This window comes from Aspergillus fumigatus, chromosome 3 (genome assembly GCF_000002655.1).
Source record: "Aspergillus fumigatus Af293 chromosome 3, whole genome shotgun sequence".
In the NCBI taxonomy this organism is placed as follows: domain Eukaryota; kingdom Fungi; phylum Ascomycota; class Eurotiomycetes; order Eurotiales; family Aspergillaceae; genus Aspergillus; species Aspergillus fumigatus.
Window position 1 is genome coordinate 2,026,204 of NC_007196.1, and position 22,557 is coordinate 2,048,760.

Sequence of the window (22,557 nt, forward strand, 5' to 3'; positions counted from 1 at the left end):
AAGCTTTGATCTGACTTGGACTAGAGGAGAGTAGATGGAAGTGTAGTGATGGTTATGAGTTTGAGAGGTGGGATCTCGCGAGATTTTATACGCGAGGTAGAAACAGGGGCAGTGAACATTAACCAACCTCACGCTCGCTAAACAGAGGTGAATCCCATTCACTCTACTAATGGGAATTACATAGGAACAACCATATTCACATTCTCTCAGACCGATGCAAAGCCCCAACCTTCCACTCCCGAAATGCCCTTGCAGAAGCCGGCAGCATCTCATTCCTGGCCTCCAGATCCCGCTCAACAGCCTCGTACACATACTCAGGAAGCCTCACCTCCTCCAACGACAGCGACGAACCCCGAGCAGGGTTCAGAATGGTATCTACGTCCCCGACTTCCTGGAAGAGGACCTTCATCGCTCGCTGCGAGGAGATGGTATGTTCTGCGCTGGAGCTGGAGTACCGAAAGTCGGGGTTGAAGACCCATAGCTTCATGCCGTTAGCTTACTTCGGATACAAAATGTGTGAGGGAAGGGGGGCGTACTAAGAGTCCATTTGGCCTGCCACAGTGGATAACGAAGCGACGGGCGCTTTGCCGCTCAATGAGCTCGAGGAGTTGGGCCGCGACGATGGTCTCGATGGGGTGGGTCTCCCATGTTGTTGGGTCATGGATGCTGGCGGATAGGCTTGTCTTGAAAAGTCGCCAGCCCTGAGCTACGGCGTCTTCGATACCGATCGAGGCGTTGCAATTTGCGCAGTTCAAGGATATTTCTTTCTTCTGGGCGGACTCTTCAGGTGTAGGTTGTTGTACCTATGGTAAAAGTCGGAATCAGCGACCTGATACGTGGCAATGCGCAGCAGAGATGACAATTGTATTCAGAATACAAACGCTATCTAACCTACGGATAGTTATGCCATACCCTACAGCTTGTATGTACCTTGCCTAATCGCGTCGATCCCATACCTCTGGGAAGTCCCATGGACCGAAATCAACGAAGAAACGAGCCAGGCAGCCTTAACCTCAGAGCATCAGACGGGCCACCGTGAGCCACAACGGCAAATGGCCTAAGCAGATGAAGCGCGAAATCCATCTCATAAGGAGGATAACTGCACCCCAAAGGCAAGGCCAGCTTGCCATCGCGACTACACATCAGTCCGTCCCACTCCGGGGAGCTTGAATCAATATAGGGCAATTGTATCGAAGGCCCGTCCATGGAACCGAAAAAGGCCTCCTTCTTTTTGCCCGAGAAAGGAAAAGGGAAAAGAAGCAGACCAAAGCGCAGACAAGCCTTACCTTCTTTAATCCCCCGCAATCCGCCTCCGACACCAGAAACGTCGCCACATCCACGAGGACCGTCCCGGCCGTCGCCACCACCTGATTCGCCGCGCCGTATCCCTTCGTCTGAGCATTGGGGTCTTCCACATGGCGGTGGCCCTCGGGAGGGTCCGGTTTATGACAATGCCAGAAATCCATCATCTCGGCCCAGTTCCCGCTCGGCAGGTCCTTCCACGTCCAACCTGCTGGACTGGTATCCCCAGACCCATCGGCGCATCGAGGATTATTCAGAATGACATTCTCGCACCCGCTACAACGCAGTCTCGTCGACGGAGACATATCTGCCGCGGTCCAGGGAACGAAGTCATCGATGAGCGGATCCTTGGACGGAAGTGAATCGTCCGGCTCATCAATCTGCATTCGGAAGGAGAATTCACGTCGCCTGACTCCCGAGTCATTATCCGCTGTAGCTGCATCGCCCTGTCTACTGGTGGCTAGAACGCGCCGCGAGGCTTCATTAACCCGCGCGGGTAGCTTGATAGTATCTGCCACATGGTCGAAGGGGGCCGGTAAAGATACCGAGACAGATCGACGGGATTCTGAGAGGGTTATCAGGGGCTGGATGTTCTGGCTACCTAGATTGGCCGGTATTGAGATATAAAATGTGATGTGACGGATGTTCGGGAGGAGTTCGGCGTGAAGATACAAGGACGCGTCGACATCTGTCTCGGACTTCTCTGGGGAACTAGGCATGACAGATTGTAATCCTCACATATCAGGAGTACGAACTGTCAGGGCAAGTGTCGAGACTGAGATAGAGCAAATGCGCAAGAAAGGGTAACATTATTTCAAAAGGCGACTGTGGTTGTGATAATGGAATTGATTGCAAACATTTCAAACAAAGGTCGGTTAATATCACGTGATATATTATATTCATATATTCCCTCTTTGGATCACGTGACGAGGCATTGCTAAGGGGAAGAAATATAGGGGCGTTACCATCATCAATATGAGTGGTTCCATAACCCACTAAACCACTAAATTAAGCATTTCAGATCGTCGTCGACAGAGAATTACCCGGCTTGGAGTTCATAGTAATACAAACGCTGAAGAAAACCAAACACTGACACAGCCCCTTACACAAACCCTCCCCAACCGTCGAACTCCTCGGCAAATTTCACAGCTGCCTTTAGATAAAGCCCATCCGAGTCTCCCCATGTTGCTGCAGCCTCCCGCATAGCACGCAGAGCCTTGACATAATGTGCGTCCGTAGAATGCTTGCTCTTGACTGCTTGCTTGGCGGTCCATTTCCAGTCTCTTCCTTGCGGGTCGTAATTTCGAATTCGGCCAAGATCGATCTCCGGCCTGAGCTGGGCGATGTACACAGCCAGCGTCATCAGCCACCACTGCCTGACGAGTGGAACTTGAAACCGCGCAGGAATCAACGGCAGGAGGATCCGGACAGCATGGCTGGTGGTCAGGATATGCACGAGGAAGAAATCGTATTTCTCAGTGGGATCTGCTTGTGTAGCAGTGAGCACAGCGGCGGCGAGTTGCTGGCTTTCGCGGAACTGAGGCACTGGATCCTCAATCTTCCAAGCGTTCCAATGGTCCAGTAGGGCCGCCTCGTGGTGTCGGAAGAGAGTCTCCAAGTTATGGTCCCCTGGTGTTGCAAACACCCCTTTAAAGCGCTTGTCAGCGCGGACCTTGGCTAGGATCTCAAAAAGCGATGACGAATGGTACGACGAGTCCGCCCTAGAATAAGATGAATCATCAATGTACTTGTGTATGTCGCTGTAGCAAGTCGCCACAAGACCCAACGCCTCCATAGCGACCTCCCGACTGGACATCTCAAAGGCATAACCCAGATGAATCAACGGATGCCCAACTAAACGCACAACATCAGCATATCCCTCCTGAAGCAAATATCGCAACCACTCACGATCAGCAACAAGCGAACTAAACAGTGGTTCCTTGCCGGAGAACAGATAGTCCGCTACGACCTTCTTCCAGTCATACCCGTGCCGCACAAGCTCGTCCTCAAAGAAATCCACAAACGCCCGCTGGTACCTATGCCACATCAGCCACATTCCGCAACTCATCCCACGCAATACCCAGAGAGACATACTCCCGCCGTCCAAGGAAATCCCGCCAGTCATAGGTGCTGATCTCCCCCGGAGAATCAATCCACGGCTCCAGCGTCTTCGACTCAGCCTCATACACGCGGTTCAGATCATCCGCATCTGCACCTTGGAGAAACGCTGAACTCAGAATCTACTGAACATCAGCAATGTAATCTCCAGTACTGGGGCGGCAAAAACCAACATGAGGGGCATGGTTGTGGAATTTCCGCTCGTTGTACAGGATGGCGTGATTCGCGTGGTTCAGTTTGAGCAGGTGCTTCAAGGCCCTAGCGGGCTTTTCGTGGGCTGTGTCGACATCATGGACCCTCACTGGTGGGATGTCGAATACTGTCTGGCGTTTCCAGGATGGAAGGAAACTGAAAGAGGGTAATGAGAATGAAAGCATTGTATACTCTTTTGTTGGTGGGTAGCTAGTATAGATGTGGGGCTTTATGTTGAGGTTGCAGTTCCAGTACAGTTGTAGCTAGTCGGAATCCTGCACCTGTTTTGATAAACAGGAATTCGAAAATCGGATTGAAGGTTTGTGAACTTATTGATAGGGATGAGCTGTCAGCATTCGGATAACCAGTGCTGGGAGTATGGAGTAGTTTTGGTGATGATCTTCACTCTTCGAAGCTGTGGGGATTTAAGCTGTTGATCGTTGGGGAAGGATTGGTGGCCTGAGGTTTGACTGACGTAATGCCTACTTCCAACAAACTACCATCCGCGGCTCAGTAGCGAATACGGCCGAAGTGTGAATTTTCACCGCAAAATCAAATGTTGAAATCAATAATACTGTATCAGTTTACTGACAACTCAGTTCTACTTTCTCCATGTTGAGAGTGGTCTAACCTGGTGTACTGTCGCCAATTGTAGGCAGAGGTAAGGTATAGGGAACCGGGACAGGCAAGGGATATGTGCTACACGTGCTACGCAGCCTTCCTTTTTGGTGCTTTGATAGGGAGACACAGTTCTTGACGATTTGTGACAGACGGAGCTTTACAATTTGCTATGGAATGCTCATCTTCCTGTTGTGTCTGTATTCAGCAAACCACTTCTCTTGAAAAGAAGTTAAGGATTGATGTGAGGCGGAACAGCACAGATGTACGAAGTATGTACATACATAATATAACCAATCAACCTTAATAGAATGGAGTTAAGGCGCACTAGACGGGCCTCCATGAAGCTTATGGCCGCAGTAGCCTAGGAGGATAATAGTTTCGGAGTCTTTGATCATGTAAATTAACTTAGCTCTTTGACAGCAATTCAATGTAACAAAAGTCGTCCTCTTTAATATCTTTATTCGCCTACTTTAATCTGCTTCTGTGCTATATATCCACTTCTTATAAGCGACATACAGAATTAAGCCTAGTCTATAGGGGCAAGAGAATCAGGTTTTGAAGCCATTCACCTACTATCTATTTTGGAGATTGAGGCTGCAACAGAACTTCTAAGTACTCCTGATACCTCCACTAAAGTTATCTGAGTGAGAAATTTTATAGTTAAGATAGGATATACAGTACCCTTTATTAAGGCTAAAAATATAAAGTTTCTTACAGAAAACAGCAAAGTTCCTGTCCCAGAAGTTCACATAGCCTTTAAGAACCCTACCAACAACAAAACTTATATTATTATGGAATATCTCCCTAGTGATACACTTAAAAAGTTATTACTATCCCTGAACTTAATTAAAAAAAACTATTATAAGTAATATAATTAAAGATATAATCACTAAACCACAGAGTATACTACTACTAGATTACTTTAGGATGTTAAATCATCAGCCCTATCTAGATAGGGTGTTCTGGACTGAAAACTTAAATCCTAAAATTTCTATGCCCTTCGCAAAATAGGAAGATATAAATCTTATCATTATTAAAAAGCTTCACCTAATAGAATTAAACTAGTATATCTGATTGCTGTGAAATATAGTTAATTAGACCTTAAGCAGCTACTATACTATGTTCACTCACAGTAACCTTCAGCTAAAGAATATTATAGTTCAAAGGCTTAGAGATCGTGATGGATATCCTGAGTTTAGAATTATATTAATAGACTAGGAAAGCGCTGGGTGGTATCTAGAGTTCAGGGATTTATATAATATTACAATCACCTACAGATTCAAACCTGACTAGCTTGAACTTGTGCCTGATGTATTAGATTAATACCTAGTTAAATTCCTTATGATGCAGGTGGTGTATTCTTCTGTATTCTACTAGGTAGAAAGAGATAAAGCAGATAGTCACCTATACTTATTTAGTAGGGGACACTCCTTATGTCGTGCACAGAACAATCCACTCAGGGTTCTCTAACATTAATGATGATCAATGGAATGGTAATAATGAAGAAGCAAAGTTCTTTTCCTACCATCACTGTCCTCTAACACCATATATATCCTAACCAAGGCACATTTGTAGGACTGAGTTGAACCATACTAGTGCGAAATATTCAGAACATGATCAGCCAAGTCATTCAAATTTCCTTCGAATCAAGCGTGTCCTCCTCATCTCAACATCGCCTTGTGCTAGCCATCTACTCGCTTCAACTAGTTGTATGACATTCACATCCTAAGGTAGAACAGGGATCAGGACTATTGACGACCCAACCAACCACCTCAAAAAGAAAAAGAAAAAGATAAAAAAAAAAGTGGAAATGGGGTTAACTCATTGTGTTGTTGAACTGTTCACCAGAGGCTGAGCCGAGTAGATTAACTTCCCAAAATTGAGAGGGGTCTTTTTCTTCTGAAATGGGCTTGAGAGACATATCAGGGCATGCAGTTCAGCAAGGTCTTAGTTCTCACTATGAAAAAGTGTGGACCATCAACACCCCCGAGCAGATACTAAGATGAAGAAAGCTACTAAGTAAGATTAAGAAGTTCTTATGATAGTAATCACAGCATAGAAAAGCTATAGTACATTCCCACTCTGTGTGTACTATACGGGAAGCGCCTTCCTGAGGCTACTTTCCTTGAGGTACGACATGCGCAGCATTGCTGTCGACAGGGTAATGGCCAACAGGGAGTTGTCCTGTCAAGATGTCCATATCGGTCCGTGGTCCAGTGAAGTTCTTCCGTCCGTCAATGACCCACTGAATAGCCGAGATAACGATGATAATGCCAAAGGCAGCGACGCAGTAATCTAGATGCAATGGTGTCAGTTAGCTGCTCAATCCGGCATTGCAGTGCATTAAAACATACTCATGCTGCTGCCCGATACGGGGAGGTCTGGAGGGAACAAGAAGAGCACAGTGGTGACAGAAATGTAAACAAGGGAGACCTAACGCAACGGATGAGTTCTCGTCTCGAAAGGAACCGTAGAAACAACTTACCGCGTTGGCAATCCAGCCAACAATATTAGGAAGGACAAATGGGCGCTCGGGGAGCATGTTGCGTCCGCGCAGGCAGTTGACGACAATCGGCATGCCATACGCAATATCAAGCAGTACCACAGAAGCGGAGACAATGGCGTTGAAAGCACTGAGTAGCTGTTAGCCATAGTACTATGATACCGTCAAGACGCAACCAACCTGGTAGAGCCAAGGAAAATGCATCCAAAGATGACCACCAGTGCCAGATTCAGATACAAAGAGTTCAGAGGAACCTTCAGCTTGGGGTGCACTTTGCTGAAGAAGCGAGAAGCCGGAAGACCTCCATCTCTGGCAGGCTTGTCAGCGCAAATCCACAGTCCTATAGTCTGGTCGGTAATCACCTTGCAAAAGCGAAGATCATACGGCTGCTTGTTGTCATGATGGAAATGGTTGCAAAAAGCATGCAGACCAGGGGGAACCTAGAGATTATTAGAAATGAACCACAAGGCTTCTGAAATCACCTACATCAGCAGGCAGATGGCTCCGGCATTGCTGTTGGTTGCGTTCTTGAGGATCTGTAGAAGAGGCCCGGCCGCCGAACTGATCACATCGTCGATGTTGCCAGCAACAAAGAGCAAAACAACCAGGAAGATGGTACCGGTTACGGTTCCGATACAGACACAGCCGATCATGATCTTGGGGCCGACAATTGAAGCACGGGGAATTTCTTTGCACGTAAGCTCGTGTCCTCACATTCGTATAGAGAACGAGTTACCTTCAATCATATGCGCGACACCGTCCTTTGACTTGTTAGTATACGGACGGGTACAAACGTCTGCAGGCGTGGAGGAGACTTACAAATCCTGTAACACCAAGTCCACCTTGAAGCAACTGCACCGTTGTCAGCATGAAGCATGTATTGATGTGAAGAATAACGTACTCCAAGCAACCAGGCAACCCCATCCGGCCCTGGGTTTGTCAGCTTCGTTTTCATCAAACGCTGGGGTCAACACTTACAGCCTGTCTCATTGATGAAATCCGTGAACACGAATCTGAATTTGTCAGCAGGTCACTTGTGTTTCGCAAAGCCACAAGAGTCCTTACTTTGCCGAGCTGTAGTTTGGCGACGCGCATGCCAGCACCGTAATACAAATGACAGTAAACCCAGAGAGGGACCAGATGACTTGATGCCATCAGTGTACGTCACGGAACCATTGGGGGAGAGACTTACAGGCACTCTTAGTGATATACGGAAGAACAGAGTTCATCAAGGCATTGATGATAAACGCAGCAATATTATAAGCAATGTAGATGAGGAACTGATGCCAACGCTGCGCCTCATATTCCTACAAAATGTCAATCAAGCAAAACAGGCACGGTCATCAACAAACTTACCGGATTCATCAGGGAAATGACCCCCAGAATCAATTGACTGCCCAAGAGCCCACCAGTAGCAACGAGAGCAACCTGTTATGTCAGCAGCGCACCCAAAAATCCGAGACGGGTCGTTCATACCCAGCCAGACACATTCACCCAGCCAGTAATCCAAGACAGAATCGGCATCCATCTCTCCCAGGAGACTTTCAGCCGTTAGCCCTGCCCGTAACTGCAATAGTACAGGATAACCCACTAACTAAAACACGAAGGAATATTAGCATCACCCTCTTCCACGTCCACGAAGATAGAAAAAAACTCACCTGCAACCCAATGATACTGTCCACCAGCCCTAGATGCCGTCAACAATCCGAATCCTAGCAACCAAAGACAAAAATTACTAACGTAGGATACGCAGACAAAAACTCAGCCAGCGAAGCCGCAATGCAGAGATTACAGATCCCCGCTGTGATCAAACCTGAACCCCAAGTCAGCACCGAGCCCGACGACGCCCACCCACGGCACGAAAGACCTACCCCAAACAACGCTCACGCTTCCTCCGGAGGGAAGACTCAGCGATAAACTTGCTGAAAGAGCCGTCCACGACTAGAAGGATATAGTTCATTAAGCATGTGATATTGCAAATCCGGTGGAATCAAACAGGCGTACATTCAGAATCGCAAACGCCAGTCCTAACATCGACCTAAAATCCAGCAATCGTCAGTAATCACTCAAAAGACAAGCCTTCTTATCATCATCTAAAAAGAAAAAAAATTCATACAGCATGGAAAAATTGCGATCCAACTCGGCCTTGTGGCCCATGGCCGCAAGTTGGGCGTCATCATCGACATGGCCTTTGTGCTTCTCTATCGAAGACATATCGCAGATATTACAGTCAATCAAGTATTGAATGCAACAAGAGTCAAGTAACCTGAAAGGCAAAGTCAAGAGAAGAGTAGCAATACTGTCAGGGTATAAGTAAGTGTACGTTGCGTGGTGTAGGAAGAATTACCCCGTCTGGGGAAACTCAATTCTGGCAGCCTTAGGTAGACTTGCTAGGAAAAAGCCTCAAAAGTTTAGTTGAGACCTACTCCAATCTGACCCTTTCAGTTCTCTATCTACTCGGTATGGCTATTTACCGTCGTTGGAAGCTGGATTGCTGAGAATGTCGATACGGAGTACGCCATCATGTCCCTCCTACGACCCACCAGCTGATCGCGGGGGAAATTCAACTGTTACATAATGGATATGGGGTAATCGCAACAGCATTACAGCAGTTCACAACGTCTAAGGGACTGCGACCCAGATGATAAACTGATAGGACCCGGGTCGACTCCAAAAGGTACCTAACTGTGTACTCCGTAGAGATGCACCTTTCTGGTCAAGCAAGCCAGGACAAAAGCCATCCGTGCATGCATTGGTAGACCAGGCAGGATAGGTACTATAGCAGACGGCAATTCGTCCAAATCGCCGACAACACGGCGCCGATGGCCAGTCAGATGAAAGGAGGCAAAAACCAAGAGCACGATCTGCGGGAAGTTGGTTCTTAGCGTTTTGAGCCGGAGATTTGGCTGGTTCTAGAAAGCTTATGCAGAATCAGCATCACTTGGCGACGGAGGTCTTCCGAGATAGCATTCAACATTCAACATTCAGAATTGATAATTCATATTCGAAGTCAAGATAGATAATGAGACCCGGTTGTTCGGTCTGTTTGAGACAAGATATACTCTGTATATGATATGGCGGGACGGAGTTCGGTGGACTAGTCGCAGATGGCTAATGTCTCACCGGGGCAATTTGGTGATTATCGACCGAATTGACGAATGGATCCTGGTCAGCCTCCATACCTGGGAACGGTCTCCGTACCGAGAAATAGGAGGCTAAGAAAGTTCAAGTGGAGAGTCTTGTGAAGGTCTCCCACGTGAGCAAACGGCTTGGTTGCACCCATGATGAGAGAAGAACGGCACTCAATGACGAATCCGCTCAAATCGTCAACGTTCATCGACATATTGATGGTGCTATAAACGTGGCCAACTCCCGTCCCGCAGCAGAACAATGACACATGGTATCGATACAGCCTTGGATGCAATCATAATATAATATATATATACATGCAATATGGAGAATATCGATCCTCCAACTCTACGCTATGCTCATCCCTCATCTCATTCCATTGCAACACAGTCATCTCCTACTTCGCCGCGTCCGTAGAATTCACCAAGTGATCTGTCCGGACAATGTAGTCATCATCCCCATTGGCAACATCGGGCGAGGAATCAGACTCTCCGTCTCCACCTGAGACGGTCTTATTCCTACATTTGCCTTTGCCCTTGCTGTTTGTAGATTGGCCGCTGGCACTACGCATCATGGCTGGCCCGGCCTTCCCTTTACCTTTCCCACTGCCAGGAGAAGGGTGGTCTCCATTCGTAACTGGTCCGTCGATGAATCCATCAAGCTGGCTTCCCAGCCTGAGCGCTTCAAGAGCATCGCCGATGGTCTGCGGCGCCTTGGATCCTGGCCCTGTGCTCTGTGGCTCCTGTTTCTTGTCATCGGATTCGAATTGCCGCCGAATCCGCTCGAAATGTTCCAGTTCCTTGGCACTGCAGGGATCTTAGCAAATGTCTTTCAATAATCTTCTCAGGGTATTGACTACTAGGGACGTACCTGACGCTGGGAACCATCTCGCTCTGAGCTCGGTTGAAATCTTCTTCCGTCACCATGACAGCCACGTCGTCCGGCGTCGCGAGATGGTCAAAGAAGTAGGCAGTACTGACCGGCCCTCCCGGAAGCTGCTTGATTTTTTCGTCCACCGCCGTCGCCTTGCGCGTGATAGCCTTCAGCATGGCGTCGGAGCACAGAGCATACAGATCGGCACCCGTATAAGTAAGGGGAAGCCGGTCGGCGACTCGGCGGAGCGACACTTCGGGGTCGAGTGTGAACTTTCTCGTCAAAGCCTCAAGGATAGTAGCTTGTTTCTCATGTGTATCCGAAACACCAAGGTAGAGCATCTTGTCGAAACGCCCAGGACGTAAAAGGGCCGTATCCAGTAGGTCGGGACGATTGGTGGCGCCGATAACAAATACACCCCCACTGTTCTCTTCACCCCCATTCATTCCATCTAGCTCGGCAAGCAACTGACTGACGATGCGGTCCATAACACCACCACTGTCACCTTGGTTTCCACGCTTCGGCGCGACCGAATCAAGCTCATCAAAGAAAACAACGCAAGGCCGAGCATCCCGAGCGCGCTGGAACACTCGCCGCACATTCGCCTCGGATTCACCAATGTACATATTGAGCAGTTCGGGGCCCTTGACGGAGAAGAAGTTGAGGGAGAATTCGGTGGCAATGGCTTTGGCAAGCAAGGTCTTTCCAGTACCGGGAGGACCATAGAATAGAATACCACTGCGCTTCTTCATGCCCTTGGCAAAGAGCTCAGGTCTTTCCAAAGGCAGCTGAATAGTTTCAACCAGAGCATCCTTGACATTGGTCAGTCCACCCACGTCCTCCCACTTGACGTTTGGGATCTTGGGGGCTCCAATGGAGTCGGCAAAGTTCTTCCTGGCAGCTTCAACAGCGGCGTCGAAATCGGCCTTGGTGACACCTCGTGCTGCATCGCCGCCAGAGACAAGCACATCCCTGACGCTGACATTGGATTCTGGCGCAACCTTACTTGCCGTTTCCGCTAGTTTTTCCAGGCGGGCAGTTCGGATGGCTGACGCCCTTTCGACGACATCCACTAAATCACCTGCAACCAAAGCCGCCGTCTTCAGAGCCACCGATCCCAGGTCGACGTCGGGTGACAGTCTGATGCTTCGTTCGGCCACAGCATTTCGGAGAATGCCCTCACGCTCCTTCTCCTCTGGTGCGGTCATCTCAAATTCGTGGGTGAACATGCTACGGATCCCTTCTGGGATTTGCTCCACATCCGTAGTTGTGGCAATAACAACTCTCGCATCTGCGAGGATTTCTGCCATCGCCGACACTATTCTATCGGCAGTTAGCACCTCAATGTGCTTGATGAGAAGCGCTGTACAGTGCGGTCCACAATGGAACGCCCGCTCGGCTCTCGCTTTAAGGTAGGCTTCGGTTTTCACATCGCCGCCATTGGCGCCACCCTCAGTCAGGATGTCGTAGGCATCAATGGGAAAGGTATGAAGGCCGATGTCTGCACACGCGCGCGTTGCTACCGTAGTTTTTCCAATATGTCTTTGCTGCGACCTCAGAAGAATCACAACGGGTTTCATCCCCAGCTGAATAGCGCGAGGACTCGTTGCCACTGCCATAAGCTCGCGAATTCGTTTTTGCAGTGGCGGTATGAACGGCTGCGGTGGCTCAGTGACCAGACCATGAGGGCCCGGCGCATTACTAATGGACTTTGGTACGGATTTCACCCCAAGCCAGTACTCCCAACCATTCTCCAAGATGCCCGGAACCCGGCTAATATCGCTTCCAGCCTGCACCATCCTAGTGGTCGCAGAGTCAATAACGGCTACCCCTCCCCATTGATCGTCTTCATCCTGATCCTCGGACTTGCCAGGAACCACATGAGCGACGCGGAACCATGCCACGCCAACCTTCTTCACACCCTGTGCAGACTCATTGGCTTGATTGAAACGTATTGTCAAATCTTCGTCTGGCGTGCTTGCATCCGTGGCGGCGGCACCGGAGAAAACAGCTCTGCCAAATCCCTCATCAACGCTGATGCCAACAAGATCACCGCTTTTCAAGATCCGCCTCTTCGACTCGAAATACTGCTTGAGTCCTGCGAACAGGGCCGGCTGAAGGACACGATCCATCGAGAGCGGCGTGGAAACCTTCAAAAGATTCACTTCCTTGGCCAAAGGTGGCTGCCTGGCCGAGCTGGCTTTGACTTGATGCAGAACAGCGGACTTTGAAGGGCCGTTACCAGTGGCAAATGCCATTGGGGAGATGCGCACATACTTCGTGTTCTCAAGATTGTTCAACAGCAATGGAGAAGTATAGACCGACGGAGTGAGCCGCTGCGGAGGGCGTTGAGAGATGCTAGGGCGCCTGTCTGAGGATTGGTTGATTGAATACCTAGGCTTGGCAGACGGAAGGCCTGGCAAGCCGTAGATCTTTACTGGCCGCCAATTACCATGCTCTTCGTCGTGCTCGTTGAAGCTTCCGAGCTGAATCGACGAAAACATATTCGCCTGGGGTTCCTCTGTGGCCTCGATTCTCACCCAGTCCCCAGAAAAACAGCCGATCTTCGCAAGAGTGCTGATGTCCACATAGATGAATGACTCCGGGTCATCGTCTTCCCGAGGCCTGGGGTGGAGGAGCTCGATTGGAATTCCACGAAGTAAGCCTTCCGCCTTGAAGACTTTCCCGGGTCCTCTCCCCGGGCGCAGAGTCGCCGAGGTGAAGTTAGATGCTACAGACCCAGGGGTGTGAATGCCGTCAAGTCTCCGACCACCAGCACGGGGTGTAGCGGAAGTGATTGAAGACAAGACGCCTGAAGGTGGTTGCGGAAGTTCCGGGGCTGTCAGCGAGATCATATCCTCCAACGAGTCATCTGAGGTGTCACTCGCATTGCCTACCGAACCCTCGGTTTCCGAATCATCTGGCGGGGTGGTGCTCTCCAATTCGGTCCCGCTCTCACTGGGCTTGTCTTCGGCGGCCGAGTAAAATTGCTCGTTTGATGTATCGTCCGCCTCGTCTTCCGCAACCTGCTTGAGCAGCCCCGGCCTTGACCGTAGACTCCTTTGCGCCCTGTGGCCCTGTGGGCGCGCCTGAATGAGAACAATCTTGGTCGTAGATGCAAGCAAGCCTTGAGATACGGGCTCACAGAACGAAATGTGAGCAGGAGGGGCCGGAGCGTAGGTAATTGGATGCGGTGGTAGCGGGAGCGGTAGCACGTCGCCGGTATGCACCACCTTCTGCGTCCCTAGAGCTTCTCTAACGGCAGCCGTAAGTCTTTCCTCCACCTCAGCTGCCGCTTTCTTCGTGAATCTCTTGGGCTCGAAGCCCTTTCCCGCCTTTGCCCACAGCCCGTTCGGTCCGTGCATATTCGTGGTAAACCCGCCACCGAACCTGCTCTGCACATCATCATGATTCCGAAGCAAGTCCCGCTCTACCGTAACATAAACAGTATCCAAGTGCAAAGGAATGACATCCAGGGCTCGGATCTCCACAATACGCTGCGCTTGCAGAGGGTGGCGTGTAGGTTCGAGTTTGGTCAGAGTCTGTATGAACGGCTGGAGGGAGTCTGCAGAATCCGGAAAAAGGACCGTTGAGTGTGGGAGCGGCGAAGGACGGGAGCGATCTAGAGACTCCAACCGGACAGGAACAATCGTCCACGCCAGATCTTCTACCGCGCTAGAACCCGGAGTATAGGGCGATATGGCAAGATAGCGAATGCCATCGTCATCTGTAATACACCCGGCGACTTAGTATGTAAACACACGACGCTAGCCGTAGCTTATGCCACGGGCTTTGTAACGCCGTTTCGGCTCACTCACCTGTTACAGAGGGCGGCTGAAAGAGGTCATTCGCCAGGTCTTCAGACAAAATCCCGACACTCCCACGCAGCTGGCTGTCCAGAGCTAGCCGCGCAGATATAGGCGCCCTATTGCGTAACCGCCGTTTGGCAACATTTCGTCTCCGTCTTCTCGGTTGTACAGAAGCACGGTCATGATGTGGAAAGTCCATAGTGAATCAAGGCGCGGTGTCGTGTCCGGGGTAATCACTGAGGGGCGCGGACGATAATGGGTCTGGTGTAAAGATTGTGGGAGGGTGTAATTATCAAATCAACAAGCCATGCTAACTGTCCGGTAGTGACAGAACACGAAAGACCAAGCAACAGACAATGACCGCAGATATTGTAGAGGACAATTCCTAGCTCAAGTGCGGGCAGAAGAACAAACAGTGGATGGAGAAAGTCCGGGAGAGCGAATGATTGTTCGGCACCGCCCGAGTGTTCTGCCACTTCCCGAGCCGAGGTCCAGCTGTGCTGCTTCACAAGATGCGGTCAGTTATTTGTTTTATCGACTGGATGCTGCATTAAAAAGAACCGTAGGTCAACCTCTACTCTCTCAAAAGCATATTTGGTGCTTGAAGATAAATGATCCAAGATGTGACAGCATGCAGTCCTTTCATGCTGAAGTCTACATCGAACCAATACGTAATGCTCCTAGTAATTGCCTTCTCCGCTCCCAAGTCTCCATGGTTCAAGATCACCATTGCGACAAGCAGTAAACAGCGACTTCGGTTGGCAAACCAAAAGGGGGACAAAAGGAATTTCTAATTGGCCATTCTACATATTTGCAGCTGTTTCCAAAGTTGGAGGAGGTAATCGTGGACCTTATAGTAGGATTGCATCTCACACTATGTATGTATTGTACAGACTACCATCTTCAAACTCCCTCCTAGGGGGAATATTGTCAGGATTTTCTCATATATGAGTTCCATTCTGTATCCTGGCTGGAAGTATACGAGAAAGCCGAGGCTGTGATAGGCTATCTGAGCTCAGAGTACCTACATTTATCAGCAAGAAACACTTCTTGCAAGCTGATTTAAACAAACGTAAAATCTATGATCCTGACTCGTTCGTAACGTAGGTACGTTTGTTTTTCCAGAGTCATGCTTGAGGGATTCCATGACTTGCTGCGTTGCATCGACGTCCGTTGGTCTAAGCTATATAGCCCTCGACTGATTTACTCTTGCGACATCCCTCGCCAAACCATAACGCTGGGAATCGAGCAATCGAGCGTTGAAGACAGGATTGCTTCGGGCCATTGCAACTTGGATATGGCCTCAGGATACTAAGAGAAATGCCCTGGCAACAATGATGGAATAGTAATTAGAGCCACTGGCATGGCAAAAAGTCCTTGCTGTTGCGTATCTAGAGTACTGCGAAGACACCTATATAGTGCTAACGAAGGATTGCTGACGAGCGGATGACAGCATGTATCCGGATGAAGACCAGCACCCCTTGGACGATCTGCTTTGCGATCGCAGGTTCATTGTGCTTACTCTTTACCGCAAGACAGGTTCCTATGGTGTACCAAGTTTCGTAGGAAATGAAGATCACTGCAAGAGTTCAAGTAATGTATAATGAATTCAACCTGAGATGCTTAAAATAGGCCCAAGGAGCATGACCAGAGTTAGACCATGTTCACCTAGCTTTTGGTCTTCATAGATGATAGGCAGGAGACTTTCCAGATTCAGGGAGCTTAGAGAAGATGAGGAATAGGACCTCGGGGTTGCTAGGAATGGTCAAATAGTCCCAATACTGGCGGGGCTGATTACAGCAACCATAAGTGATGCACGCTGCTTGGTCCCTTGTACTACACGCCGTTGTAGATAACCGATGGCTAGGTAGTCTACAGAGGCAGGATGTTGTATAAAGCCATTGCGAGCCTGTAACATCCCAGCTTGACTTGTTTGGTGCAGATTGAGTCCAACCCAGCGGTAAGAAATCGATCAAGGGGCCTGGCAAGGGGCCTGGCAATGGTAGGGAAACGTTCAATCAAGTTGAAACCCCAGTATTCATAAACGCTGACAAGCGGCAAGTATACAAAGAATGGATGGCTGTGGCAGATCGCGTCCATACAGGGCCCTCAATATCCATCCTCAATGGGAGCTGCAAACTCACACAAAGTAAATGAACAATTAAGCATATGACTGCTCGAGATAGTCAAAAGTCCACAACTTCGTGACACAAGTAACATTCTCCATACCTTGCTTTGCTGTGTTCCTTAGCTTCGCCAAGCGTGGCGGAGTCAATCAAGACACCATGATAATGGCGTCCAAGGCATGGGAATAATTATGAGAATTCCGTCTCATGCCAAACACTTGAGCTTCGCGTTCAACTGCCTGAACATCCGATGTGTGTCAAGATGCTGTGTGAATGTAAAACCAGAGGAACGGTAAACTGAAGCCCAACTGTGAGCCGATCAGCAGAAGGTGTATCAGATGATGCCAGTTGTTCATTTCAAGTCTTAGACTAGGGAAAGAAGAGCCCCAAAATAAACCGTCACCGACATCTGGTGATAATCTGGGAATTTTGATTGGATCAAGGCCCAATTTGAGCGGTCGAGCTGCAACAAAACTTCTCCCTTCCATATGTCAGAGGCTCTTTCCGAGAGTGGCCAGACCCTGTGAAAGAGGGATGAGGCTCAAAAAGACTCCGCACATACTTGACATTTTGGGGGTGCAGCCAAGTACGTAACCACTTGAAATTGAGCTGCCTAAGGTAGGTATTAACCTACAGAGTAGTCGTTGCGTGAGTTCTGGCTACGAGGCCGTCACTTACTGGACGAGAGAGTTTGTTCAGGTGTTAAAGATGATTACGGAGTATTAAGAGAAATTGAGTCTTTATCCATGGAAAGGAAAAATGTCGATCATACAATCACCATGCGAGCGAGTTTAGGACCCCTGTCCTGTTTGAGCCCAGGCGAGAAACCAGTTGCCCAAAGGACGAAGTCATTCTGAGACATGACCACAGCAACGGTTGTATCGACTGTGGCAACTAACCCATGGCTGGCCATTTATTGACCAACGTCTGCGCATGAAACCGAAATGTTTTTTGACATCACTTTAAGGACAGTTATGAGAAACAATTCCTAAATTTGACTTTCTCAAGGATTCCTTTACCTACTGCGAACATACTAAGTTCTTCAAATGTTCTTTCTAAGGCCATTCTGGCTACTCTTGAAGCGCTGAGAAAGAGTAAAGATACCTAGATACTCGTATTGTGCTCGTAAGCACCATCATTAGAAGAATAGCAAAAGTACGAGCCGTGGTGCCTCCTTGTCTTCCAATTGAATTGACGCTTGGTCGGGGTCCCAAAGTGTCCGACTCCGTTGGTCCTCATTTTCGGATTGTTGAACTGTCCGACCCATTCAGATTTCAAAGTTTACAACTTCCATCAGACCTGCATGCTCCGAAACTATTCCGTATTTAGCCAACATTCTACAGAGTATACCTGAATCAAACGACCCCAAAAAGTCGAAAAGAACCCCCTTTAAGAGGGCCAGAGAGGGTGGAACGGAGCCAAAGCGGCAATTGTATTAGACTGATGTCGTATTTCTCGGGTATGATACCCCTGATATCTTTATCCCAGCCTGAATTTGATCCTGAATTTGCCTTTTCGACCCGTAATACAGCGGTAAATACAGGCAGGATCACAGCCCCAGAGACGTATGATACACTAAGTACCTTGGCCGACTGCGCCGATTGCTGATCGGGTCAAGCGCCATGACAGTGGGGCCCTCGCAACGAGGCTATGAATAACAATCCAACCAGCGCTCTGATATTCTTCTCAATCTTTCCCTTTCTGGGATTAGGGGGCTCGCCTATCAGGCAGACATCGAAACCACCTCAGCTTGCGGGCCCAGCAGATCCGGGCCGGACGAACATCCTCCATAATCGTCGATGTCAGCCTGTCGTCCCAGACATAGGCTATCGTCTTCCCTCAAATCCGTCATAACGATCATTATTCCTATCATCACATTTTCATTGCCCTTACCTGTATGCTCAACTTGGCCCTCCCTCCTATCCTCGATATTCGCTTTTTGAAGTGATTCTTAACGTCGAAATAGAGAGAATCCGGTCATTGAAGGTCGCCATTTACCTCGATATAGACTTTGTGCATCTCTCAAAAGACTTTTCGAGCGAGATCATCTTCATACTTTGTTATCTACAACAGTGGTTCTACTTTGCACTCAGCTGTCGCCTACTTCTTGGTCAATCAGAATCGTAGTCTTATTTAACGTTGGTGGTGTCCTTGCATTTCACCTCACTCTTCAAGCGCGGACAACGGTCATCATAGACTATCGCACTGCCTTCAAGGGATCTTCTGCCGCCTCGGTCGTCCACTCCATCTACAGCCACCTGTCATCACGGTATGTGTTTGCACCTTCGGTTTAGATTTTATGCTTTTCATCGGGTGCTTCATCCTCGTTGCTTGTCTGGGATTAAATAGCTAATTCTTGATTGAGACCGAGCCATTGACTCGCATGTACGTCATTTGAATCACCAGGGTAGTCATCTTGCTGAATACGTATATTACATCGCACCAGGTGAGTCACAGACAGGGTGGTCTAGCCGGCGCCCTAGCACTTGGGCCAATCTGTTCTCTTCTGCTGACTTGCTAAGTCTGCCCTGCACTGTGACTCGTGCTTGCCTTTTCAGCCATGTCGACCTCTCAGGCTGAGCATACCCGGGTTCACCCGCGTCGGCGTCCCTTAAAGACAGCACCTCCCTCGCTTTCTGCTTCGACATCGATAGAAAGCTATGTCGCGGACTCGTCATCGTCGTCACCAAATTTGAGTTTGAGGAAAGGGGAAACGTTCCATTCACCTTCCCCACCACCCTCAGACGACATTGACCCGGTGCTTAGCTTTAGGTCTCTGCCCCAACGCTCACCTACATGCACCAGAAGCCTAGAGGCCATCGCCGCCCGGGAGCAGCGTATGGTCGACTATTTAAGCAACCTTAACCTCAATTCCTTAGAACCGTCTTCTCCTCTCTCTGACAAAGACAACGGAGACGATCTTCCTGTTCCTCGAGCCATCCTTCAAGCCCACATCGATTCTCAGTCAATGGCGGACCGAGTCAGCAGACCTACTCAATCCTCTGAGCTACACACACCTTCCAAGGTCCGGAAGACCCATTGCCATGCATCGGACAGTGGACTTGGCACTTCCCTCAGCAGTGAGAACATGTCGGCCTCAGACAAAAGTAAAGGTATTTTTTTTTATCTTTTGAACCTGCAGCCTCATTTTCTTTTTGCTAACATGCTTGTTATAGTGAAAGCTGGACAGTTATCATTCGAATCTCAGTCGTCTGCCAAAGCTACTACACGGATGACTCAGTCGGCCATCACCAGCTCTATCTCGGCATTTGATGCTAAGATATCTCAGAAGCGTCAATTGGGATTGCCTGCATGCAAGCAAATTGAACGCCTTATCATAAAGCCTATCCTCAGGGAAGAGAGATTGAAGCCGTTCCATCCCCTCGTTCAAAGTATCCCTCAGCGAATTGTAGATAGAGAAATCGGATGTCTTCGTGACCTCGAAAAGACACTCTTGTGGCTGGCACCGGTGAGTGATTTTCAAAAAAGGAATGGCGTTGGGTGCATTGCTCATTCATTTTCTCGTGTCTTGAAGAACTACGCGGCTTCCAGAGCTTCGTACCTCCGTTTCTGCGAATTTACGATTCAGTGTCTTCATACGTCGGTCTATCATCTCAACGAACGCGATCAACGGCTGCCAGCAGACAGGCCTTACACTAACGGCTACTTCCTTGATCTCGTCGCACAGATTCGCCGATATGCAGCTATGATTAATGAGTCCCGAAGCAGCATGCCTTCTAATAGAGAACCAGCACAGAACGGTGCAAAAGCTAGTGCTCCGAAGTATGTTGTCTCCCCGCCCTCCCGGTGGTTTGCAAGGTTTAACATTGTCCGCAGTGAACATATTACCCTGGAGGGTGGATTATCCAAAAATGGACGACCTGCCGAACTCGTGGTTCACAAGGATGGCGAGATGATTTCGCTCCGTACGGGCAAGCCCTACGAGGAGAATGCCGTTCCTGCGATGAAGCGTTCTCTCAGCCTTGGCTCCGTCGACGAGGGCGTCGAGCGATCCATGGCTCGCCGCAAGAAGAATGCACCTCCCATGGATATTAACCAGAAGTGCAAAGACTGCGACAAGGTTTTCAAAAGACCTTGTGATCTCACGTAAGTGATGCTACTGAATCTGCTTTGCTCCGTAAGTACATTTTCTTGGATGCACCTTGCTGACCGGTTCTAGGAAACATGAGAAGACGCACTCTCGTCCCTGGAAGTGTACCGAACCTTCCTGCAAATATCACGAAATTGGTTGGCCAACGGAGAAAGAGCGAGATCGTCATATCAACGACAAGCACTCCAAAGCCCCCGCTTTGTACAAGTGCAAATTCGCGCCATGTACCTACTCATCAAAGAGAGAGAGTAACTGCAAGCAGCACATGGAGAAGGCCCACGGCTGGGATTACGTTCGCTCAAAACATAATGGCAGGAACAGCAAGAAGGCGTCCAACGGAGCTACGCCCCAGACTCCCAGCATTGCTACTCCTAGCTCGAAGGCTCAGGGCATTACAACACCCCTTACTGGCTCCGAACCTTCGCCGTTCGAACCCGTCACTGCCTACCCTCCGAACCCACCGTTTTCATTTGCGGATCCTCCTACCCAAACAGGTAGCGGCGACTTCCCTCTTTTCACTACGAATAGCCCATTTGAGGATTTAGCCGCTGGTGTAAATGATTTCAGTCCGCTGCCAACCACCTCGTTGGACTTCCAAGCGTTTCAGTCCCAGCTCGAAGGGGCTGACCCTAATGGCCTCATTCCTCTGACTTTCGATCGTCAATCATTTGACTCCGGGTCTCCAGTGCCAGACTTGATCAATGAAACTATGGGCTTCGATACGTCACCAGTTGCATCCACCGACAGCAGCAGCCTCAATTTCGACCTGGCATGGAGCCAGCTTGACGCTCAAAATGTCGAGGAAGAGTTTACGACTCTGACCATGCAGATGCTCACGCCAGAGCACTCGGTGTCGATGAGTGCCTTGAACTCCTTTTCTCGAGACCCCTCCATCTCGAACCCCTCTCCGCTCCCGGTCCAGAAAGTAGAGAATTCGCTCTACACGCCCGACTCTTGCCATGTTGATGAAGGCGTGTCGGATCTTTTCGATTCCGGCTACCAGCATAAGGCAGATTTCATGCTTTTCGACCAGCATACCAACTTTGGGGCGAGTTCTGTCAATATGTCGAGTACTTGTCAACTTTCAGCGCTCCACAACTCGAATCAGATGTTCCCCTCTCTCAATACTCCGGACCTCAACTATATGACCCAGGGATGGCCCCAGGATATGGAGATGGAACATTTCTAATTTCACCGGTCATACTGGATTTTTTTGCCTCTATCATTTGATTTACTACTTCTGGAGTCTGGGACCGTCGGAAGGGCCGTGTATTTGTTTCTTTCCTATTGAAAGCGAGTTATGGTTATTCACTGGGATTACCACTACTGACAACCTTGGCATTCATCTACGAGTGCGGCATGTTCTGTTACCGGCTTGATCTTCCTTGCCAGTCACTCTCTATGGTCATTTCTGCCCCAAGTTGACGTTGATCTGTAACTTGGACTGTAATCACCGCATGCATGACTATCTATTCACCAAGTAATACTCTGTGCGGAAAGATTTATTAAGAATCACGTTCTTATCTAGAAGCGCAAATGATTCCTCCAAATTGTCAGTACGTACTTGAAAAGAACTTTTTCAAGTAGCCTGCCTGAAGATATAAGTCTTGTTGGCATCGTGTCAGCGATTCTATCAGACCCTTGGTAGACGCCACACATGCGGCATGACTCGACGGTAGCGTCCTTGACCTCATCCCTATTTTTACTTCGCTTAGCTGAAATGTCATGTTTCTACCTTTTACGGTAGCTGTATGGATTCCACTCCACTGGCAC

The 22,557-nt window shown here is 49.1% G+C and overlaps 5 protein-coding genes across 5 annotated transcripts; 1 reads left to right on the forward strand and 4 right to left on the reverse strand.

Annotated features, from left to right (window-relative positions):
- Nucleotides 1–196: 196 nt before the first annotated feature.
- On the reverse strand, nucleotides 197–2,021 carry AFUA_3G07970 (HECT-type E3 ubiquitin transferase; the record flags this gene model as incomplete). The annotated part of the gene is made up of 3 exons (XM_001481563.1): nucleotides 197–481; nucleotides 537–803; nucleotides 1,287–2,021. 3 exons carry the CDS (start codon nucleotides 2,019–2,021, stop codon nucleotides 197–199), a joined length of 1,287 nt encoding a protein of 428 aa, XP_001481613.1.
- A 173-nt stretch (nucleotides 2,022–2,194) lies between these two features.
- On the reverse strand, nucleotides 2,195–3,797 carry AFUA_3G07980 (questin oxidase family protein; the record flags this gene model as incomplete). The annotated part of the gene is made up of 3 exons (XM_749723.2): nucleotides 2,195–3,338; nucleotides 3,397–3,542; nucleotides 3,594–3,797. The coding sequence occupies 3 exons, from the start codon at nucleotides 3,795–3,797 to the stop codon at nucleotides 2,405–2,407; spliced, it is 1,284 nt and encodes a 427-aa protein (XP_754816.1). The 3' UTR covers nucleotides 2,195–2,404.
- Nucleotides 3,798–6,349: 2,552 nt separating this feature from the next.
- On the reverse strand, nucleotides 6,350–9,432 carry AFUA_3G07990 (GABA permease GabA; the record flags this gene model as incomplete). The annotated part of the gene is made up of 19 exons (XM_749722.2): nucleotides 8,853–9,432; nucleotides 8,741–8,774; nucleotides 8,608–8,677; nucleotides 8,477–8,549; nucleotides 8,395–8,423; nucleotides 8,213–8,277; nucleotides 8,093–8,164; nucleotides 7,929–8,043; nucleotides 7,802–7,880; nucleotides 7,715–7,749; nucleotides 7,638–7,666; nucleotides 7,556–7,588; nucleotides 7,473–7,497; nucleotides 7,223–7,424; nucleotides 7,099–7,176; nucleotides 6,917–7,045; nucleotides 6,719–6,866; nucleotides 6,588–6,666; nucleotides 6,350–6,528 (listed from the first exon to the last, which is right to left on the reverse strand). The coding sequence occupies exons 1-19, from the start codon at nucleotides 8,948–8,950 to the stop codon at nucleotides 6,350–6,352; spliced, it is 1,572 nt and encodes a 523-aa protein (XP_754815.2). The 5' UTR covers nucleotides 8,951–9,432.
- A 213-nt stretch (nucleotides 9,433–9,645) lies between these two features.
- pex6 (AAA family ATPase peroxin 6) lies at nucleotides 9,646–15,515 on the reverse strand. The gene is made up of 3 exons (XM_749721.2): nucleotides 14,557–15,515; nucleotides 10,736–14,465; nucleotides 9,646–10,671 (listed from the first exon to the last, which is right to left on the reverse strand). The coding sequence occupies exons 1-3, from the start codon at nucleotides 14,744–14,746 to the stop codon at nucleotides 10,263–10,265; spliced, it is 4,329 nt and encodes a 1,442-aa protein (XP_754814.1). The 5' UTR covers nucleotides 14,747–15,515; the 3' UTR covers nucleotides 9,646–10,262.
- A 3,718-nt stretch (nucleotides 15,516–19,233) lies between these two features.
- ace1 (putative C2H2 transcription factor (Ace1)) lies at nucleotides 19,234–21,973 on the forward strand (the record flags this gene model as incomplete). Its single annotated transcript, XM_749720.1, has 2 exons — nucleotides 19,234–20,780; nucleotides 20,854–21,973. The coding sequence occupies 2 exons, from the start codon at nucleotides 19,234–19,236 to the stop codon at nucleotides 21,971–21,973; spliced, it is 2,667 nt and encodes an 888-aa protein (XP_754813.1).
- Nucleotides 21,974–22,557: the final 584 nt, after the last annotated feature.

What these genes read in the sequence shown, in the direction of transcription:
- pex6 (XM_749721.2), bottom strand. Translation starts at nt 14,746, where the DNA reads ATGGACTTTCCACATCATGACCGTGCTTCTGTACAACCGAGAAGACGG. An exon ending in TCAGCCGCCCTCTGTAACAG is followed by an intron (nt 14,466 to 14,556) that starts GTGAGTGAGCCG and finishes GGTGTATTACAG; the next exon opens with ATGACGATGGCATTCGCTAT. An exon ending in GAGATGGTTCCCAGCGTCAG is followed by an intron (nt 10,672 to 10,735) that starts GTACGTCCCTAG and finishes AGATCCCTGCAG; the next exon opens with TGCCAAGGAACTGGAACATT.